This window comes from Heloderma suspectum, chromosome 3, assembly GCF_057233095.1.
Source record: "Heloderma suspectum isolate Gila_16-S chromosome 3, 16-S_ref, whole genome shotgun sequence".
NCBI classification, from domain to species: domain Eukaryota; kingdom Metazoa; phylum Chordata; class Lepidosauria; order Squamata; family Helodermatidae; genus Heloderma; species Heloderma suspectum.
Window position 1 is genome coordinate 3,970,710 of NC_139460.1, and position 18,432 is coordinate 3,989,141.

At 48.0% G+C, this 18,432-nt stretch overlaps 1 protein-coding gene across 1 annotated transcript in view; it reads left to right on the forward strand.

Annotated features, from left to right (window-relative positions):
• Positions 1–18,432, forward strand: part of PDE2A (phosphodiesterase 2A) — a 320,770-nt gene that overhangs the window by 177,615 nt on the left and 124,723 nt on the right. Inside the window, exon 3 of the mRNA XM_084842325.1 lies at positions 11,555–11,643. Coding sequence (XP_084698451.1) covers positions 11,555–11,643 — 89 coding nt within the window. The remainder of the gene's footprint in view (positions 1–11,554; positions 11,644–18,432) is intronic.

An 18,432-nucleotide genomic window follows, 5' to 3' on the forward strand; every position in this document is an offset into this window, starting at 1 on the left:
CTATCCCTGTTGTAATGCAAAGTATTTGGGGATGGGCTGCTCTTGAATGGTCAGTTAAGACGAAAGAGCTTTATAGAAGACTTGATCCTGGTGGAGATGAAAACTGGGAGAACTGGTTTGTTGATGTGGACCAACAAGCTGCCTGCAATTTTAGACTCTCTTTTGGGGCATGGCTGTCAGGACTTCCATGACGAGCGCCTGCAGGATTTACCACCAGACCTTGAGTAAAAGCTATTAGCAATGGGTCTAACAGAAACTCAAGACACACTATCACACACACACACAGGCTTGTGCACATAATGCCATCGCATCAACTCCATATCGGTCGGCCATCTCAGTGTCTGGTTTCCTCAGCATCAGTGGCTAATGTAGCTCAGAGCAGGAATGAAAAAGCAAAAGCGACGGTAGCAGCTGCTCCCTCTGGCACGCCTTGGTGGCATGTTTTCCCTGTCATTTGTGGCAGAATGTCGTTGGAGCAGAATTTGGGAGATGAGTTTGGTGTCAAGTCTCCGAAGGACATCGAGTGGAGCACTCCCTCGTTATTAGCCTCCCCCAGACACTTCAGGCAATCAGGTGCTACACCGCCACCTCCTGAGATGAGGACAAGATCATCTTCACCTTTTCAGCGAGATCGGAGCTCCTCATTATCTGTGTCTCTCCACATGAGGATTCTGGGCCTGACATGGGCTGTCCCCGCTCTGCTTCTCTTTTGCCTTGAGTGGGATTTTTAACACCATCTTCAGCCATTCCTTTGATTTAAAAAGGGCCTTCTTTCTTAAGCTTAGAAAAGAAGACCTTCGGGGAGGAGAGGCATCATTGTGGGTGGGGAGAGGGGCAACTGTGCTGCTGTCAGGATAAGTGTAAACGTCAGCCAGTATCCGATTCCGAAGGTTTGTCAAATTTGAGTGAAGCCATTTATGAAGCAAGATGTTGTCATGGTGGACACATTACCACTTGGTCAACTGTTCATCTCTCTGGTACCACCATGTGGTGAAAAGTACCCTGTCCTGCTCAGCTCAAAGCTTCCAGGGGAGCCAATCTGAAGCAAGTACTAGAAGGACAAGGCAGAGTCAAGTCCTGCTATGCAGGATAGCAAGGCACTGTGGCAGGTACAGGCTGGAACTTACTCAAGAAGACCTGTTGTCTCAGCAACATGCAGAGGACTTCTGAAACATTCTGAAGGCTGGCAGGCCTGAGCTTGCTGTTAACTCTGCCCACTTTGAGGAGCTGTGCACTTCTTAAAGGGCCACTGGCTCCTGCAATGTGGAGACAGTGAGGCCTCCTTCAGAAGGATGTCCTCTGAGTGAAGAGTCTGGTAAAGCCATGTCCTCTGGCCCCACAGTAGCAGATGATGTGGTACTCGATGAAGCCTCCTCCCACTCTGAGTCTTCTCTGACTTAGAGGGGGAACAGATGCTGGAGGACATGACAAGGAGAATCTTATGCGTTAATTTTTTCTCTCTCTCCCCTTCTTTTGACCCTCCTTTTGGCCCTCAGCACCCCTTGTCTGCTTCTCCAGATTTCACAACAGGTGCATGCTTCTGTTCATCTCATGGCAGGACAATATGGATAGCCAGTGGTTACATGCACACCGTGTTGAACCACTAATGGGTAAACAGTCATCTACACGCACAAGCCTCGTTCACACCTTCAATATCCATATAGGCTCAATGTGTGCAGTGTGGAAGTGGGGTTGTTTTAATTGTAAGAAGCAGAGCCATGCTGGATCGAACCAAAGTCCATCAGACCACTTGTCCACACCTCTGTTCTCCATTTGTTGATCTGAAGGTTCAGTTCTGCCCCATGGATTGAGTCTTCATGGATAGTGAAGGCATGAACTGACCCAGCCCGTCCTACTGTTTCCAGAGATCTTTGGTCTCATGGTGAACATTGCTAGGGAAATGTGGAATGCAGCGAAGAAATTTGGTGGTATTATGAACGCTCTACACTAGCCCCACCCAACTTGGCACCCTCCAGGGGGGTGGATTATAGCTGGCTGGAGGATGATGGGAGCTGTAGTCCAACACATCTGGAGGGTGCCAGGTTGGAGAAGGCCGCTACACACACACTTTGAAATTCCACACATTTTTCACATCTTGCTTGGGTGAGATATCTGGTGCATATGGAATCTCCAGATTTGCCTCAAAACTTCACTTCAGGTGAAATTAGAGGGCAGCTCTAGCTGAGGTCTTGCCAGCTTTGCCCCTATGTGGCTAGTTTGGGGGTTATTTTCCCAAGAGAGCCTCCAGTGCTGGTGAGAGGTAAATGACAGACTAGAATCCTCCACAGAAATACCATGAGTCAGAACTCTCTCCCCCCACCCCCTTCTCTCTGTTCAAATTCTTAAGTAGTTTTACCTGAGCAAGAAGCATGGTGAGATGTGCGGGAGTGGGCATTGGCCTTTCCATCTCTCATCAGCTGTAGGGGAGGGTTGAGATTCTGCTGACCTTGTCGCAGGACAGTATGGGCAGTCAGCTTACCGAATGGTTACATCTCCACTGTGGCAAACTACCAATTGGTAAACAGATGATATTTGCCAAGAGAGAGGTGGGGAGTGTTAATGTGCTGATTCTGTTGGACCTCTCGGTGGCTTTTGATACCATCCACCATGGCATCTCCTTGGACAGGCTATCTGAACTCGGTGTGAGAGGCGCTGCTTGCATTGTGGTTCTGTTCCTACTTAGATGACCACTTCCAGAAGACAGTGCTGGGGCAGTTACACTTTATACTCCTTGGCCATTATACTTTTGGGGTCCTACCCTGTCCCCCATGCTGTTTAACATTCACTAAAGGATCAGGTTTGCAATGTGAGGGTACTGATTGATCCAGCGTTGTTAGCAGAGGCTCAAATGCTCTCTGTGGCTTGAAGCACCTTTGATCAGCTTCAGCTCAGACACCAGCTACCCCTTTGTCTAGACAGAGAGAGCCTGGCCCCAGTTACCTATGTCCTAAATGTTGTGGAAGGAGAGGGAGAATGAAATGTCTCTTTGGTGGCCGCGGCGTGCTTCTGATAATATGTGAGAGAGATGGCAGGGCTCGCTTCTTCGGTACCTGACATCCTCTGGCCACACCCACAGCTATTTCTGGGAGAATGCTGTTTCTCGGAAGAAAAGAATCAGATCACATGAGCTTTTTAAAATAATAACAATAATAAATTGGCCTGCATAGCAGCCACCCAAGGAAGCAGTAGCAGCCGCCCATCCAGCTAAGCCACGGTGGAGGAGGTTTAATTGTGAATCTCGTTAGTGCTGGAGACGCTAGGAGATAATTAGCTGCCAGATAACATTAAGCCATTCTGGGAGGTTAAGATGTCAGCTGACCGGGAAGGCACACAGGAAGCTTAGAGTTCATTCCGGATGGCTGGGTGTGGGGGCGGCTGGGCGCTGCCGTGTCCATGGTCCACCAGAGTCTGCCGCCTCTCCTAGCTGTGCAGCAGAGGGAATGGCCTGGAGTGTTCTGAGCTGCTTTGCCAGCATCGCCAACACACGTAATAGGCTCGAGTGAATGTCTGAATTGGAGTTAATTGAACCTGGAAGCCATGCGTGTGTGCCGCTCATCCCAGGAACTGCAGCCAGCTCCTCCAGCTAGGCTCTGAGCTGCAGGGTCTATCAGTGAAGCCCTCGGCCCATGCAAAATCTTTATGCGACACCCAGCAGAGCTGAATTTCCAAAATGATGCCTGCCAGGTCCCCAAGTCAGCCAGAAAGGCCTGCCCTACCAGGCAGTCGTTCCAGGTGTGTGTAGGCCAAGCGTGTTTATAAGGTTGCAGCCTTAGTGTTCACATCTGTTGGCTGGCTCTCTCATGGCGGGGGGGGGGGAATCTCTGCACATATACAGAAGCCCTATGGTTGTTTATTAAGTCACATGCTCAGCAGGTGACAGAAGCTGGAGGCCAGTCTGAGTATTAGAGCTAGGATTGGAATCAGCTCAGAAACATCAAAAAGTCAAGAAAAACCTCTGATTGAGGATTGGCAAAGGCAAACCGGGAATACTCAGTGATTATACTTCTTAGGCATTTGGTAAGATTTAGGGCCCCTTCATGGATCACTATCATGGATCACTATCAGAAGTATAATCACTGAGTTTCAGCTCAGAAACAGCAAAAAGTCAAGAAAAACCTCTGATTGAGGATTGGCAAAGGCAAATCGGGAATACTCAGTGATTATACTTCTTAGGCATTTGGTAAGATTTAGCGATCCATGAAGGGGCCCTAAATCTTACCAAATGCCTAAGAAGTATAATCACTGAGTATTCCCGATTTGCCTTTGCCAATCCTCAATCAGAGGTTTTTCTTGACTTTTTGCTGTTTCTGAGCTGATTCCAATCCTAGCTCTAATACTCAGACTGGCCTCCAGCTTCTGTCACCTGCTGAGCATGTGACTTAATAAACAACCATAGGGCTTCTGTATATGTGCAGAGATCCCCCCCCCCCCGCCATGAGAGAGCCAGCCAACAGATGTGAAGACTAAGGCTGCAACCTTTGGTAAGATTTAGGGCCCCTTCATGGATCACTCCCCTTCATGGATCACTGCCTTGTTGTGGCGAAGGGGCTTGCGTAACTCAGTGAAGACATAAGCTATGCCGTGCAGGGCCACCCAAGACGGACAGGTCATGGCAGAGAGTTCTGACAAAATGTGGTCCACTGGAGAAGGAAATGGCAACCCACTCCAGTATTCTTGCCAAGAAAACCCCATGGAACGTACCACAAGGCTAAAAGATATGACGCCGGAAGATGAGCCCCTCAGGTCGGAAGGTGTCCAATATGCTACTGGGGAAGAGCAGAGGGTATTTCCAAGTAGCACCAGAAAGAGTGAAGCGGCTGGGCCAAAGCCGAAAGGACACTCAGCTGTGGATGTGTCTGGCGGTGAAAAGAAAATCCGATGCTGTAAAGAACAATATTGTTTAGGAACCTGGAATGTCAGATCAATGAATCAAGGTAAGCTGGAGGTGGTCAAACATGAGATGGCAAGATTGAACATCGACATCTTGGGAATCAGCGAACTCAAATGGACAGGCATGGGCGAATTTAATTCAGGTGACCATCATATCTACTACTGTGGGCAAGAATCCCTTAGAAGAAATGGAGTAGCACTCATAGTCAACAAAAGGGTGGGAAAAGCAGTATTGGGGTACAATCTTAAAAATGATAGAATGATCTCAGTACGAATCCAAGGCAAACCATTCAACATCACAGTAATTCAAGTCTATGCCCCAACCACTGAGGCCGAAGAAGCTGAGGTTCATCGGTTCGATGAAGACCTACAACACCTTCTAGAACTAACACCAAAAAAAGATGTCCTCTTCATCATAGGGGATTGGAATGCTAAAGTAGGAAGTCAAGAAATCACCGGGATAACAGGCAGGCATGGCCTTGGTGTACAAAATGAAGCAGGACAAAAGCTAATAGAGTTTTGCCAAGAGAACATGCTGATCATAGCAAACACTCTTTTCCAACAGCACAAGAGGCGACTCTACACATGGACATCACCAGATGGTCAATATCGAAATCAGATTGATTATGTCCTTTGCAGCCAAAGATGGAGAAGCTCCATACAGTCAGTAAAAACAAGACCTGGAGCTGACTGTGGCTCAGATCATGAGCTGCTTCTTGCAAAATTTCGGCTTAAATTGAAGAACGTCGGGAAAACCATTAAACCGTTCAGGTATGACCTAAATCATATCCCTGATGAATATACAGTGGAGGTGAGGAATAGATTTCAGGGATTAGACCTGATAGACAGAGTGCCTGAGGAACTATGGACGGAGGTCCGTAACATTGTTCAGGAGGCAGCAACAAAATCCGTCCCAAAGAAAAAGAAATGCAAGAAAGCCAAGTGGCTGTCTGATGAGGCTTTACAAGTAGCTCACGAAAGAAGGGAAGCGAAAAGCAAGGGAGAAAGGGGAAGATATACCCAACTGAATGCAGAGTTCCAGAGAATAGCAAGGAGAGACAAGAAGGCCTTCTTAAATGAACAATGCAAAGAAATCGAGGAAAACAACAGAATGGGAAAGACTAGAGATCTCTTCAAGAAAATTGGAGATCTCAAGGGAACGTTTTGTGCAAAGACGGGCATGATCAAGGACAAAGAAGGCAGGGACCTAACAGAAGCAGATGAGATTAAGAAGAGGTGGCACGAATACACAGAAGAACTATACAGGAAAGATCTGAATGTCCCTGATAGCCATGATAGTGCGGTCACTGAACTTGAGCCGGACATCCTCGAGAGTGAAGTCAAGTGAGCCTTAGGAAGCATTAGCAACAACAAAGCTAGCGGAGATGACAGTATTCCAGCCGAGCTATTTAAAATCCTAAAAGATGATGCTGTTAAAGTGCTGCATTCAATATGCCAACAAATCTGGAACACTCAACAGTGGCCACAAGACTGGAAAAGGTCAGTTTACATTCCAATTCCAAAGAAGGGCAACACCAAAGAGTGTTCAAACTACCGCACAATTGCGCTCATTTCACATGCCAGCAAGGTGATGCTCAAAATCCTACAAGCTAGGCTTCAGCAGTATGCGAACCGAGAACTACCGGAAGTACAAGCTGGGTTTCGAAGAGGCAGAGGAACTAGAGATCAAATCGCCAACATTCGCTGGATCATGGAGAAAGCAAGAGAATTCCAGAAAAACGTCTATTTCTGCTTCATTGACTACGCTAAAGCCTTTGATTGTGTGGATTACAACAAACTGTGGCAAATTCTTAAAGTGATGGGAGTACCAGACCACCTTACCTGTCTCCTGAGAAACCTGTACGAGGGTCAAGAAGCAACAGTAAGAACCAGAGATGGAACAACCGATTGGTTCAAAATTGGGAAAGGAGTACGACAAGGCTGCATATTGTCACCCTGCTTATTTAACTTATATGCAGAGTACATCATGAGAAATGCCGGGTTGGATGAATCAGAGGTCGGAATTAAGATTGCCGGGAGAATTATCAACAACCTCCGATATGCAGACGATACCACCCTAATGGCAGAAAGCGAAGAGGATCTCAAGAGCCTCTTGTTGAGGGTGAAAGAGGAGAGTGCAAAAGCTGGTTTGAAACTCAACATTAAAAAAACTAAGATCATGTCATCTGGCCCTATCACTTCCTGGCATATAGAAGGGGAAGAAATGGAAGCAGTGACAGATTTTACTTTCTTGGGCTCCAAGGTCACCGCAGATGGTGACTGTAGCCATGAAATTAAAAGACGCTTGCTCCTTGGGAGGAAAGCTATGGCCAACCTAGACAGCATAGTAAGAAGCAGAGACATCACCTTGCCGACAAAGGTCCGTCTAATCAAAGCTATGTTTTTCCCAGTAGTAATGTATGGCTGCGAGAGCTGGACTATAAGGAAGGCTGAGCGCCGAAGAATTGATGCTTTCGAACTGTGGTGCTGGAGAAGACTCTTACGAGTCCCCTGGACTGCAAGGAGGTCAAATCAGTCCATCCTAAAGGAAATCAACCCTGAGTGCTCATTGGAAGGACAGATAATGAAGCTGAAGCTCCAATATTTTGGCCACCTAATGCGAAGAGAAAACTCCCTGGAAAAGACCCTGATGCTGGGAAAGACTGAAGGCAAAAGGAGAAGGGGACGGCAGAGGATGAGATGGCTAGATAGCATCACGGATGCAATGAATATGAACTTGAGCACGCTCCGGGAGAGAGTGCAGGACAGGAAGGCCTGGCGTGCTATGGTCCATGGGGTCACGAAGAGTCGGACACGACTGAACGACTGAACAACAACAACAAAGATTTAGGGAAGGGAAGGAGGCTGCTAAAAATGTTTAGCTTCCATTAATAATTATTTGTACATTAGAATAGAAGTGGGGGCCCATTTTCTCTCTCTCTCTCTCTCTCTCTCTCACTCTCTCTCTCTCTCACACACACACACACACTTTCCTTCCCCACCCCCTTTCCCTCCCGAAGACAATCAGCATTTCATGCCCACTGATCAGTCTACATTGGGCTGTTTGGGTTCTTTCCATCCATTTGGGATTGTTGTTTTTGAGGGAGAGTTTTGAGTTGGACACACTTGGCTTTCTCCATTGATTTCTATGGGCAGCTCTCATTTCTGTCCCTGGAGGTATTTTCAAACAAATTTTCAGTGTAAACCTGGAAAAGGTCTACCCAGACAATAAGAAGGTACATTCTATACTTTTTATGGATCTATTTGCATCTCTCCTCCCTCCTCCTTCCATTTCAAACTACTCCAAACTTTCCCCACACACACACCCCTCCCCACACACCAGCCTGACAATTTTGGGCTGCATTGATAGAAGCATAGCTTCCAAATCCCAGGAAGTACTAGTCCCCCTCCGCTGAGCACTGGTTAGGCCTCATCTGGAGTACTGTGTCCAGTTCTGGGCACCACACGTTCAGAAGGAAGCAGACCAGCTGGAGAGGGTTCAGAGGAGGGCAACAAGGATGATCAGGGGACTGGAAACAAAGTCCTATGAGGAGAGACAGAAAGAACTGGGCATGTTTAGCCTTGAGAAGAGAAGACTGAGGGGAGATCTGATAGCGCTCTTCAAGTCCTTGAAAGGTTGTCCCAGAGAGGAAGGCCAGGATCTCTTCTCTTCCCAGAGTGCAGGACACAGAAGAATGGGCTCAAGTGACAGGAAGCCAGATTCCAGATGAATATCAGGAGAAACCTCCTGACTGTTAGAGCAATACGACAGTGGAACCAATCCCCTAGGGAGGTGGTGGGTCTCCCACCCTGGAGGCGTTCAAGACGAGGCTAGACAGCCATCTGTCAGGGATGCTCTGACTTGGATTCCTGCATTGAGCAGGGGGTTGGACTCGATGGCCTTGTAGGCCCCTTCCAACCCTACTATTGTGCGATTCTATGAATTTCCTCCATTCAGTCTCGCAACATTCTAAGCCAGCCTTCCCCAACCTGGTGCCCTCCAGATGTGTTGGACTACAACTCCCATAATGCCCCTGCCAGCTCTGCTGGGGGTTTGGCTCCAGCTGTGCAAGCAGGGAGGGGTGCAAATTAGTTTGAGTACATCCCAGCCTTCCCCCACCTGCATCCTCCAGAGGTGTTGAGCTACACTAGCTGTCACTGCTAATGGTCATGCTGACTGTGGTGATGGGAGTGGTAGTCCAACACATCTGGTGAGCACCGGGTTGGGGAAAGGGGCTGCTATATATGATAATGTATAACTAAAATCTATCCATTGAAATACTGACCTTCTGGAATGTTGTGGGCACATTCCCTTTTTCCCCTTGGGGAATTTACATGGCTAAATATAACTGAATGTTTAAGATCTTCTTTTGTTGTTGTTGTTGTTTATTCGGTCAGTCGCTTCCAACTCTTCGTGACTTCATGGACCAGCCCATGCCAGAGCCGTCACCACCCCCAGCTCCCCCAAGGTCGAGCCCATCACCTCCAGAATCTCATCCATCCATCTTGCCCTTGGTCGGCCCCTCTTCCTTTTGCCCTCCTCTTTCCCTAGCATCAGCATCTTCTCCAGGGTATCCTGTCTTCTCATTATGTGGCCGAAGTACTTCAGTTTTGCCTGTAATATTATTCCCTCAAGTGAGCAGTCTGGCTTTATTTCCTGGAGTATGGACTGGTTTGATCTTCTTGCAGTCCCAGGCACTCTCAGAATTTTCCTCCAGCACCACAGTTCAAAAGCATCTATCTTCTTTTTTAGATATAGGTAATTTCACTTGCTCCATTTTGCTCATTCCCTGGAATGTCTCATAGGGAAAGTTTTTATTATTTCTCACCAACTGGAGGCACCTGGAGCAGGTGTCTGCTGATTAACTCCCAACTTGCGAACTTTGACACAGCTGTTCCTTCTTGGTTGGGCAAAATCGAGGCTGTGATTTCGATATCACAGCTTTGCTATTATATGCAGTTCCATCTGTATTCTGCTGTATTGGTTTCCCCGGCTGTGGCTTGCCTTCTATGGATTAAAAGAAGCTGTTTTTGTCTTCTTTTAGTCAAAGACCTACTTGGAAAATGTAGTTGTGCTACATTATGCAATCAACAGGTCAAAACCTAGTTCCGCAGTTGCAGCATGTGTATCTGCATGTGTGAAGTCATTAGAGTAGCAGTGAAAAATATAGCAAGACTCATGCACTTTTAATAGTTGTGTTGAAGGGAATATTGCATAACAAGCTACAGCTGCTGAAATTCTCTCTTCTACATGCCTATTAATGGTTCAGAAGACACTGTACTCTTTTGCATCTGGCCTAGGGATGTATGAGAATTTCATTTCAGTTTGTTTTTGATCAGGATTTACCTAGTTTGCACCTTTCAGACACAACACAGACTTGGATGCAATCTGCGGTTGAAATCCATACTTTTCTGAGTTTGCAGTGTGATTCACAGATGAAAGAAATGCATTCCACAGCAGGTGTCCATCTGAAAAATGTACATGAAATATGCATACTTTGAAAAATGAGCACAAATACACTTTACTCAATGGGTGAAGAATGTGTATATTTCAAAGATGTGCACAGCTGATGCGTGCATTTGGAAAAATATGCATGAAAATGCACACGGATTTTCATGCGAAAAGAAAAAACAAAGCTTGCAATCTGATACAGACTTGAATTGGAACGATGTTCATGATGGAATTCAGAGAACTTCAGCGAACTCAAGTTTCACTGGTTTGCACTGGCCAGCCTAGGAATGCAGCCTAAGCTGCATGGTAGCTTACAATGTAATCCTATAATATCTACTCAGAAGTAAGACCCATTGAATTCAGTGGAACTTACTCCCAGGTAAGGGCCTAAACAGACATTATTTTAAATCTGTGTCTAGCCGCCACATCTCTTGTTCATTTCCATGCTAAAGTAGGGACAAGGGGTCCAGTCTGGTCCTTAAAAGCCCCCCGTTCCCTATGCTGAAGTCCCAATCTGAATTTGGGGCCCTGCCCCTACTCTAGAGTAAAAATGAAAACGATGTTGCTGCTAGACGCAGATGTAAAATAACACCTGTTTGGTCTTAAGTGTGTGCACGATTGCAGCCTTAGGGTTTCTTTGCATGCATTTACATGGATGTGTGTTAGGGATGAGACATCCACACAGACATCTGAAGGCGGTGGCAGCAGTGTCTTTAAAGAAAAAACTTGTCTGTCTTTTACATGGATATTTTCATGGATCCTTCCAATGATTAGGAGCAGCTGTATGTGGTGGTGAGCTAGGCCGCCATGTTCTCCCATAAGGCCAGATTTGGAATGACTAAGTGGTTATTCAAAAGGCAGCATTACGGGAGAATGTGGCTGCCTGGCTGACCACCAAGTACAGCCGCTTGAAGCAGCTGCAAAACCTTTTTTAAAAAGGCATGTTGCTGCCACTTCTCATGTAAGTGGCACCGGCTTCTGAAAATTGTATAATTTTTGCCTCCCATATGAAAATACTTTGGATTCCTTCTCCAACTTCCCCACAACCAAAGCTGACAAAAAATCAAAATGGAACACCATAACACTGAAAGCTAGAAATAGTGTTAAAACTAATACTAATTTTAAAAACAAATGAATGCTCAAATGCTTATACCTGGTGCTTGCCGTGGCAGTTTCAGGGGATCACTTAAATTTGTACTCTTTACCCCACAGGAAAGAGTGTATGTCTACCTCCTCGATGGGGAAGCTCGGCTGACATGCAATGACCCACCCCATGAGTTGCCGCAGGAGGGAAGGCTCAGGTAAGCATCATTCATTGTGGAGGGAGGGAGGGAGGGAGGGAGATCTGGTTACAAACATATAACAGCAGTATTACTACTTCATACCAGTGTTGAAATAATTGCACTTTAAGGAAGGGTGCAGTATTGCTTTATTGACCGAAAAAGAGAGCGCTTCAGCTGGAACGTTCCAATTATGCCCTGTCTTTTAATATAGTACAAAAAGGTTGCCACGCCAATACAAATAATTTCAACCTGTTTGCGGCGGTCTAGGATGGCCAGATGCAAAAGAGGGCAGCCAGGCTCCCGCAGCTTTAATAGCTGTGTAGACGAGGGGATGTGGAGGAGGGACGATAGCTGAGTGGTGGAGCCCCTGCTTTGCGTGCACAAGGTCCCAAGTTCGATCCCCAGCTTCTCCAGGTAGAGCAGGAAAAACTGCCTGAAATCCTGAAGAGCCCTTGCTGCCAGTCGCTGTCAATGCTACTGGTTTAGATGGACCAAGGGCCTGAGCCAGTGTAAGGCAGCTTCCCATGTTCCTATCCGTTTCAGCTGGTGCTGCTTGCCATGCAGGGACCCTGTCCTCCTTTCCACCTGGTCCTCCTCTTGCTGGCTTATTCCCTCTCAGAATCATAGGTTTGTTTGTTCCCCAGTTGGCTTCAGCGAGCCAGCAACCTGCATAGATTTATGCAGAATCACAGGTTAGGATTAAAAGGAACCCACGGCATCCAGCCCAACTGAGCCCCATCCCCATCTCCAAAATCAGCTAGCACAAACAAACTGGATCACAGTGTGTCTGTAAAATTGTGCCCTGCTGCAAATTTCTCCAGAAGACTTGAATAAGCAAGCCAAGCCATCCACAGTGAGCGCTTATTTTCTCCCAGAGAAATTGGAGCTGATTTTTCTCAGTTGTGATAACTTCCAAAGCAGCCAATTCTCTCTTCAACCAAGAAAGCAGGAGGTTGTACACACGCACACAGCCTTTATGGTGACTGCCTGTGATTTAAAAAAAAATATAGTACCTCATGTCTGTCTAACCATTCCTATCCTTCACAATTTAAAAAATGGAAACATTGAAAAATGATTGCAGAACGGCTGCAGGGATTGGCATGTAGAAGCAGGGGTGTAGTGGTGGGGGTCTCAGAGGGACGAAGACCTGGGGCTTTTCTAAGAGCCAGGTTCCTCCCACTCTCAGCCCACCGCTGTGGGCCAGGCTCTTGGGGCCGTCTCCTCCCCTTCCCTGCCCCCGAGTGAGGGCGAAGCTTCCATAGACTATCATATTTTGAAAACCTAAAATGTTTGTGAGTGAGTGAGTGAGTGAGTGAGTGAGTGAGTGAGTGGGTGAAAAAGATTTTAACACCCCTGCATTTTTTCTCAGATGTCCAGTTCAAATACCTCTGCCTTACTCTCAGCTGCACTGTTTTTGGATCCAGGTTGAAGGTTGTTTATCTTACTAGGTTGCGTAATCTTAGAAGGGGGCGTGGCTGTGGCTGTCATGAAGGGACCCTGCACTTTTTAATGTGTATGCTACAACACTGCTGTGTAGAAGGTGTCTTGGTGACATCATGGGTACCTGCCAGCTCACAGGCCTTCACTAGTCCTTCACAGTCAAGGTTTTGCAGCCAGCTTGCAGAACCCGTTTGGATCCTCCTCGTGAGGAGACATACATGTGCATTGAATGTGCTGGTGTGTTTCCAAGCCAGCTCCCTTACCCTAAAAACAGGACATCTGTCTTAGAAAAGAATCATAGAATAGTAGGGTTGGAAGGGGCCTACAAGGCCATCGAGTCCAACCCCCTGCTCAATGCAGGAATCCAAGTCAGAGCATCCCCGATAGATGGCTGTCCAGCCTCCTCTTGAACGCCTCCAGTGTGGGAGAGCCCACCACCTCCCCAGGTAATTGGTTCCATTGTCGTATTGCTCTAACAGTCAGGAAATTTTTCCTGATGTTCAGCCGGAATCTGGCTTCCTGTCACTTGAGCCCATTATTCCATGTCCTGCACTCTGGGATGATTGAGAAGAGATCCTGGCCTTTCTGTTTGGGACAACCTTTCAAGGACTTGAAGAGCGCTATCATGTCTCCCCTCGGTCTTCTCTTCTCAAGGCTAAACATGCCCAGTTCTTTCAGTCTCTCTTCAGAGAGCTTTGTTTTCAGTCCCCTGATCATCTTCGTTGCCCTCCTCTGAACCCTCTCCAGTTTCTCTGCATCCTTCTTAAAGTGTGGTGCCCAGAACTGGACACAGTACTCCAGATGAGGCCTAACCAGAGCTGAGTAGAGGGGAACGAGTACTTCCTGGGGTTTGGAAGCTATGCTTCTATTAATGCAGCCCAAAATAGCATTTGCCTTTTTTGTAGGGATGTACAAATCCCGTACCTTGCTCCGCTGAGGGGCATCCGCGGTGGGGGAGAGGCGCTCAGTCCCTCCCCCCGGAATCCTCGACAGGGGGGGAGGCGCTCTGTCCCTCCCCCTGGAATCCTGCCCGGCCAAGCTGCGGAGCCGCCGGCCGGCTCCATCTGCCCGCAGCCGGACATCCGACCGCTGGGGAGCCCTCCAGCGATGCAAATGGAGGCTGTCGTAGCCGCTGCCATTTGCGTCCCTGTATTGAGCCTAGGGATGTCAGAGAATTTCGCCACGAATCTTGGGGAGACCGAATGCCAGCGCATTCGGCCCCCCGAAATTGGTGGCAAAACGGTCTTCCCCCCCACGCCTCCCCCCCCGGGACGGGACTTACCTTGGGCGACTCCTCCTGGTGGCAGCGGCTCTGGCGGCGGTTCAGCGGCGGTTCGGCGGCAGCAGCTGTGGCGGCCGGTCTTCCGACCGGCTGCCGCCACTGCCATTTCCAGTAAAAAAACAACAACAACAACAACAAAACATGATAGGCTACATAAAGATTTACGTAGCCTATCATGGCTAGATTTTTAAAAAATACCGTGATAAGCTATGTAAATGTTTATGTAGCCTGTGACGGCTGAGTTAAAAACAAACAAACAAACGCGTGTACACAAATGGCGGCGCCCATGGGCGCCGCCATTTGCGTTCCTTATTTTGGCACGTCTAGTCTACGTAATCATTTACGTAGAATACGGCGAAAATAAGGGGAACGCAAATGGCGTCCGTGCGTTAGCCGTGATAGGCTACGTAAGAATTTACGTAGCCTATCACGGCTTGAAGAGGAGGAAGCAAATGGCGGCCGCAGGACGGCCGCCATTCACAAAGCAGTGCGGATGGGAGCAGGTAAGTGCTCCGTTTTGCGTCCCTTTCGTAGGGTGGGGGCGGCGGGGGACTTCATCTCGCGTGCCTTTCGTGGGGTGGGGGGGCGGGGGCTTCGCTCCACGAAGGATTTCAGGGGGCCGAATGCACTGGCATTCAGCCTCACTGAGATCTGTCGTGGAATTCTCTGACATCACTACTTTTTTGCAGCCACATCACATTGTTGGCTCATATTCAGCTTGTGATCTACAACAATTCCAAGATCCTTCTCACTTGTAGTGTTGTTGAACCACATATCGCCCATCTTGTAACTGTGCCTTTCGTTCCTTTTTCCTAGGTGCAGAACTTGGCATTTATCCCTATTAAATGTCATTCTGTTGTTTTCTGCCCAGCGCTCCAGTCTATCCAGATCACTTTGAATTCTGTTTCTGTCTTCCAGGGTATTAGCTATCCCGCCCAATTTTGTGTCATCTGCAAATTTGATCAGCATTCCCTGCACCTCCTCCTCCAAGTCATTCATAAAAATGTGGAAGAGCACTGGGCCCAGAACTGAGCCCTGCGGTACCCCACTCGTTACCTCTCCCCAGTTGGAGAAGGTCCCATTGATAAGCACTCTTTGAGTCCGATTCTGTAGCCAACTGTGGATCCACCGGATCATTGTTTCATCTAGCCCCCTTTGAGCTAGTTTGCTCATCAGGATATCATGGGGCACTTTGTAGAAAGCTTTGCTGAAGTCGAGGTATATGATGTCTACAGCATTCCCACGGTCCACAAGGGAGGTTACTTGATCCAAAAATGAGATCAGATTTATCTGGCAGGACTTGTTCTTGACAAATCCATGTTGGCTTCGAGTAATCACGGCATTGTTTTCAAGGTGCTTCCAGATGGATTGCTTTATGATCTGCTCCAGAATTTTCCCAGGGATTGATGTCAGACTGACTGGTCTGTAGTTCCCAGGTTCCTCCTTTTTGCCCTTTTTGAAGATAGGGACATTAGCCCTCCTCCAGTCATCTGGCACTTCCCCCGTCCTCCATGATTTCTCAGAGAGAATAGACAGCGGTTCTGAGAGTTCTTCTGCCAGTTCCTTTATGACTTTAGGCTGCAGTTCATCTGGCCCTGGAGATTTGAACTCATTCAAAGTAATTAGGTGTTCCTTGCCCATATGCCTGTCGATCTCAAGCTGCAATCCTGCCCCTTCAGCCTGTACTTCACCTTTGCCAGGGGGGTCATAGACCGTCTTTTGGGAGAAGACTGAGCCAATGTAGGAATTGAGCACCTCTGCCTTTTCTTTGTCATCTGTTATCATTTTTCCATCTTTATTTAATAGCTGAACCACCATTTCTTTCCTCTGCCTTTTACTATGCACGTAGCTGAAGAAAGCCTTTTTGTTGTTTTTAGCCTCCCTCACTAACCTCAGCTCGTTCTCAGCTTCAGCCTTCCTGATGCCTCCCATCCGGAATCCTCAATGGCTGGCTCCGCTCCGCGGCCAGGCTGCAGAGCAGCCGGCCAGGGCCGTCCGCAGTCGGATTTCTGTCTACGGACAGCCTGGTGCGGACGCAAATGGCGGCCACCGTAGCCGCTGCCATTTGCATCCAGCTAGTCAGCCATGATAGGCTACGTAAGAATTTACGTAGCCTATCACAGCTAATGTATAAAAAAAAATCCCGGCGTACGCAAATGGCAGCGGCTACGGTGGCCGCCATTTGCATGGCCTATTTTTCACCAACTTATCTTACGTAAATATTTACGTAAGATAAAAGGGCGGGAAAAAAAGGGGAATGCAAATAGCGTAGTGGGCGCTATTAGCGTTCCTTTTTGATTTGCTGTTTTAGCCTACGTAAATATTTTGTTGTTGTTGTTCAGTCATGTCCGACTCTTCATGACCCCATGGACCATAGCACGCCAGGCCTTCCTGTCCTGCGCTGTCTCCCGGAGCGTGCTCGAGTCCATATTCATTGCGTCAGTGATGCTATCTAGCCATCTCATCCTCTGCTGTCCCCTTCTCCTTTTGCCTTCAGTCTTTCCCAAAGTCAGGGTCTTTTCCAGGGAGTTTTCTCTTTGCATTAGGTGGCCAAAATATTTGAACTTCAGCTTCAGTATCTGTCCTTCCAAGGAGCACTCAGGGTTGCTTTCCTTTAGGATGGACTGATTTGACCTCCTTGAAGTCCAGGGGACTCGTAAGAGTCTTCTCCAGCACCACAGTTGGAAAGCATCAATTCTTCAGCGCTCAGCCTTCCTTATAGTTAGGGATGTACAAAAGTCACTTACCTGTTCGCAGATTATGCTGATGCTGGGGGGTGGCGCTCCGTCCCTCCCCCCCTCCGAATCCTGGCTGGCCGGCTCCGCTCCGCAGGGATTCTGCGGAGCCGCCGGCTGGCTCTGCCAGCAGCCGGACATCCGGCCGCTGGCTAGCAGGGACGCAAAGGGCGGTGGCTGTAGCCGCCGCCCTTTGCGTCCCTGCAGTCAGCCGTGATAGGCTACGTAAATGTTTACCTAGCCTATCACGGCTGATTAAAAAAAAAACAAAACGCGCGTACACAAATGGCCACTGGAGCCGCCACCATCCGGAACATCCGCCCCAGGTAAGTCTCGTTCTGCGGGGGATCCCCTGGGGGGCGGGGGGGCAGGCCGTTCCACCACGGATTTCGGGGGGCCTAATGCCAGTGCATTCGGCCTCACTGAAATCTGTGGTGAAATTCTCCGCCATCCTTAATCCTTCAATTGCTGTATTCCAGTCATGAGAGTCATCCCACGAAGTCTCAGTTATACCTATCAGGTCATAATTTCCCTCTTGTATCAAGAGTTCAAGTTTGTTCTGTTTGTTTCCCATACTCTGGGCATTAGTATATAGACATCGAAGACCATGTGCTTCATAGTCTGGCTTTCTTCCTACATGTGTCTGAATACTATTATTGGGCGCTATCAGAGCTGTTCTCTCCGTTGCAGTGCATGTGCCTACGTCCATTGTTACCCCCAACATCACATCTCCCTTCCCCGTAGGATTCAGTTTAAATCCCTTCTGATGAAGTTCTTCATGCTGTGGCCAAATGCATTCTTCCCAGCCTTTGTGAGGTGCAACCCGTCCCTTGCCAACAGCCCATCTCCCAGGAAGTATAGGCTGTGGTCCCAGAATCCAAATCTCTCTCGTCGGCACCACCTTCATAGCCAGTCATTCACCCGGAGTATTTTTCGTTCCCTTTCTTTCCCTCTTCTAGCTACTGGAAGGATGGATGAGAAAACTATCTGGGCCCCAAAGTTCTTGAGTTTCCTTCCCAAAGCTTCAAAGTCTGGCGTGACTACCTCGTAGCTCTGCTTGGTGGTATCATTTGTTCCCACATGGATGAAAAGAAAGGGATACCTGTCAGTGGGCTTTATGAGTGCAGGCAACCTTTCAGTCACATGCAACCTTTCCGTCACATATTTCAGTTATTTTAGTGCTGAGCTGGAAGGTCTCAGCAGAGAACCTTCCAACGTTCTTCATTGAAGCGTATTGCCATGAGGGTGAGGGAGTGTATGACTTTGTACTGTTGTTGGGGGGGGGGGAGGAGGAGGAGGTGGGGGGATGCGAAGGAACTGGATGAATTCCAAATCTGCCTGCTGTATTTT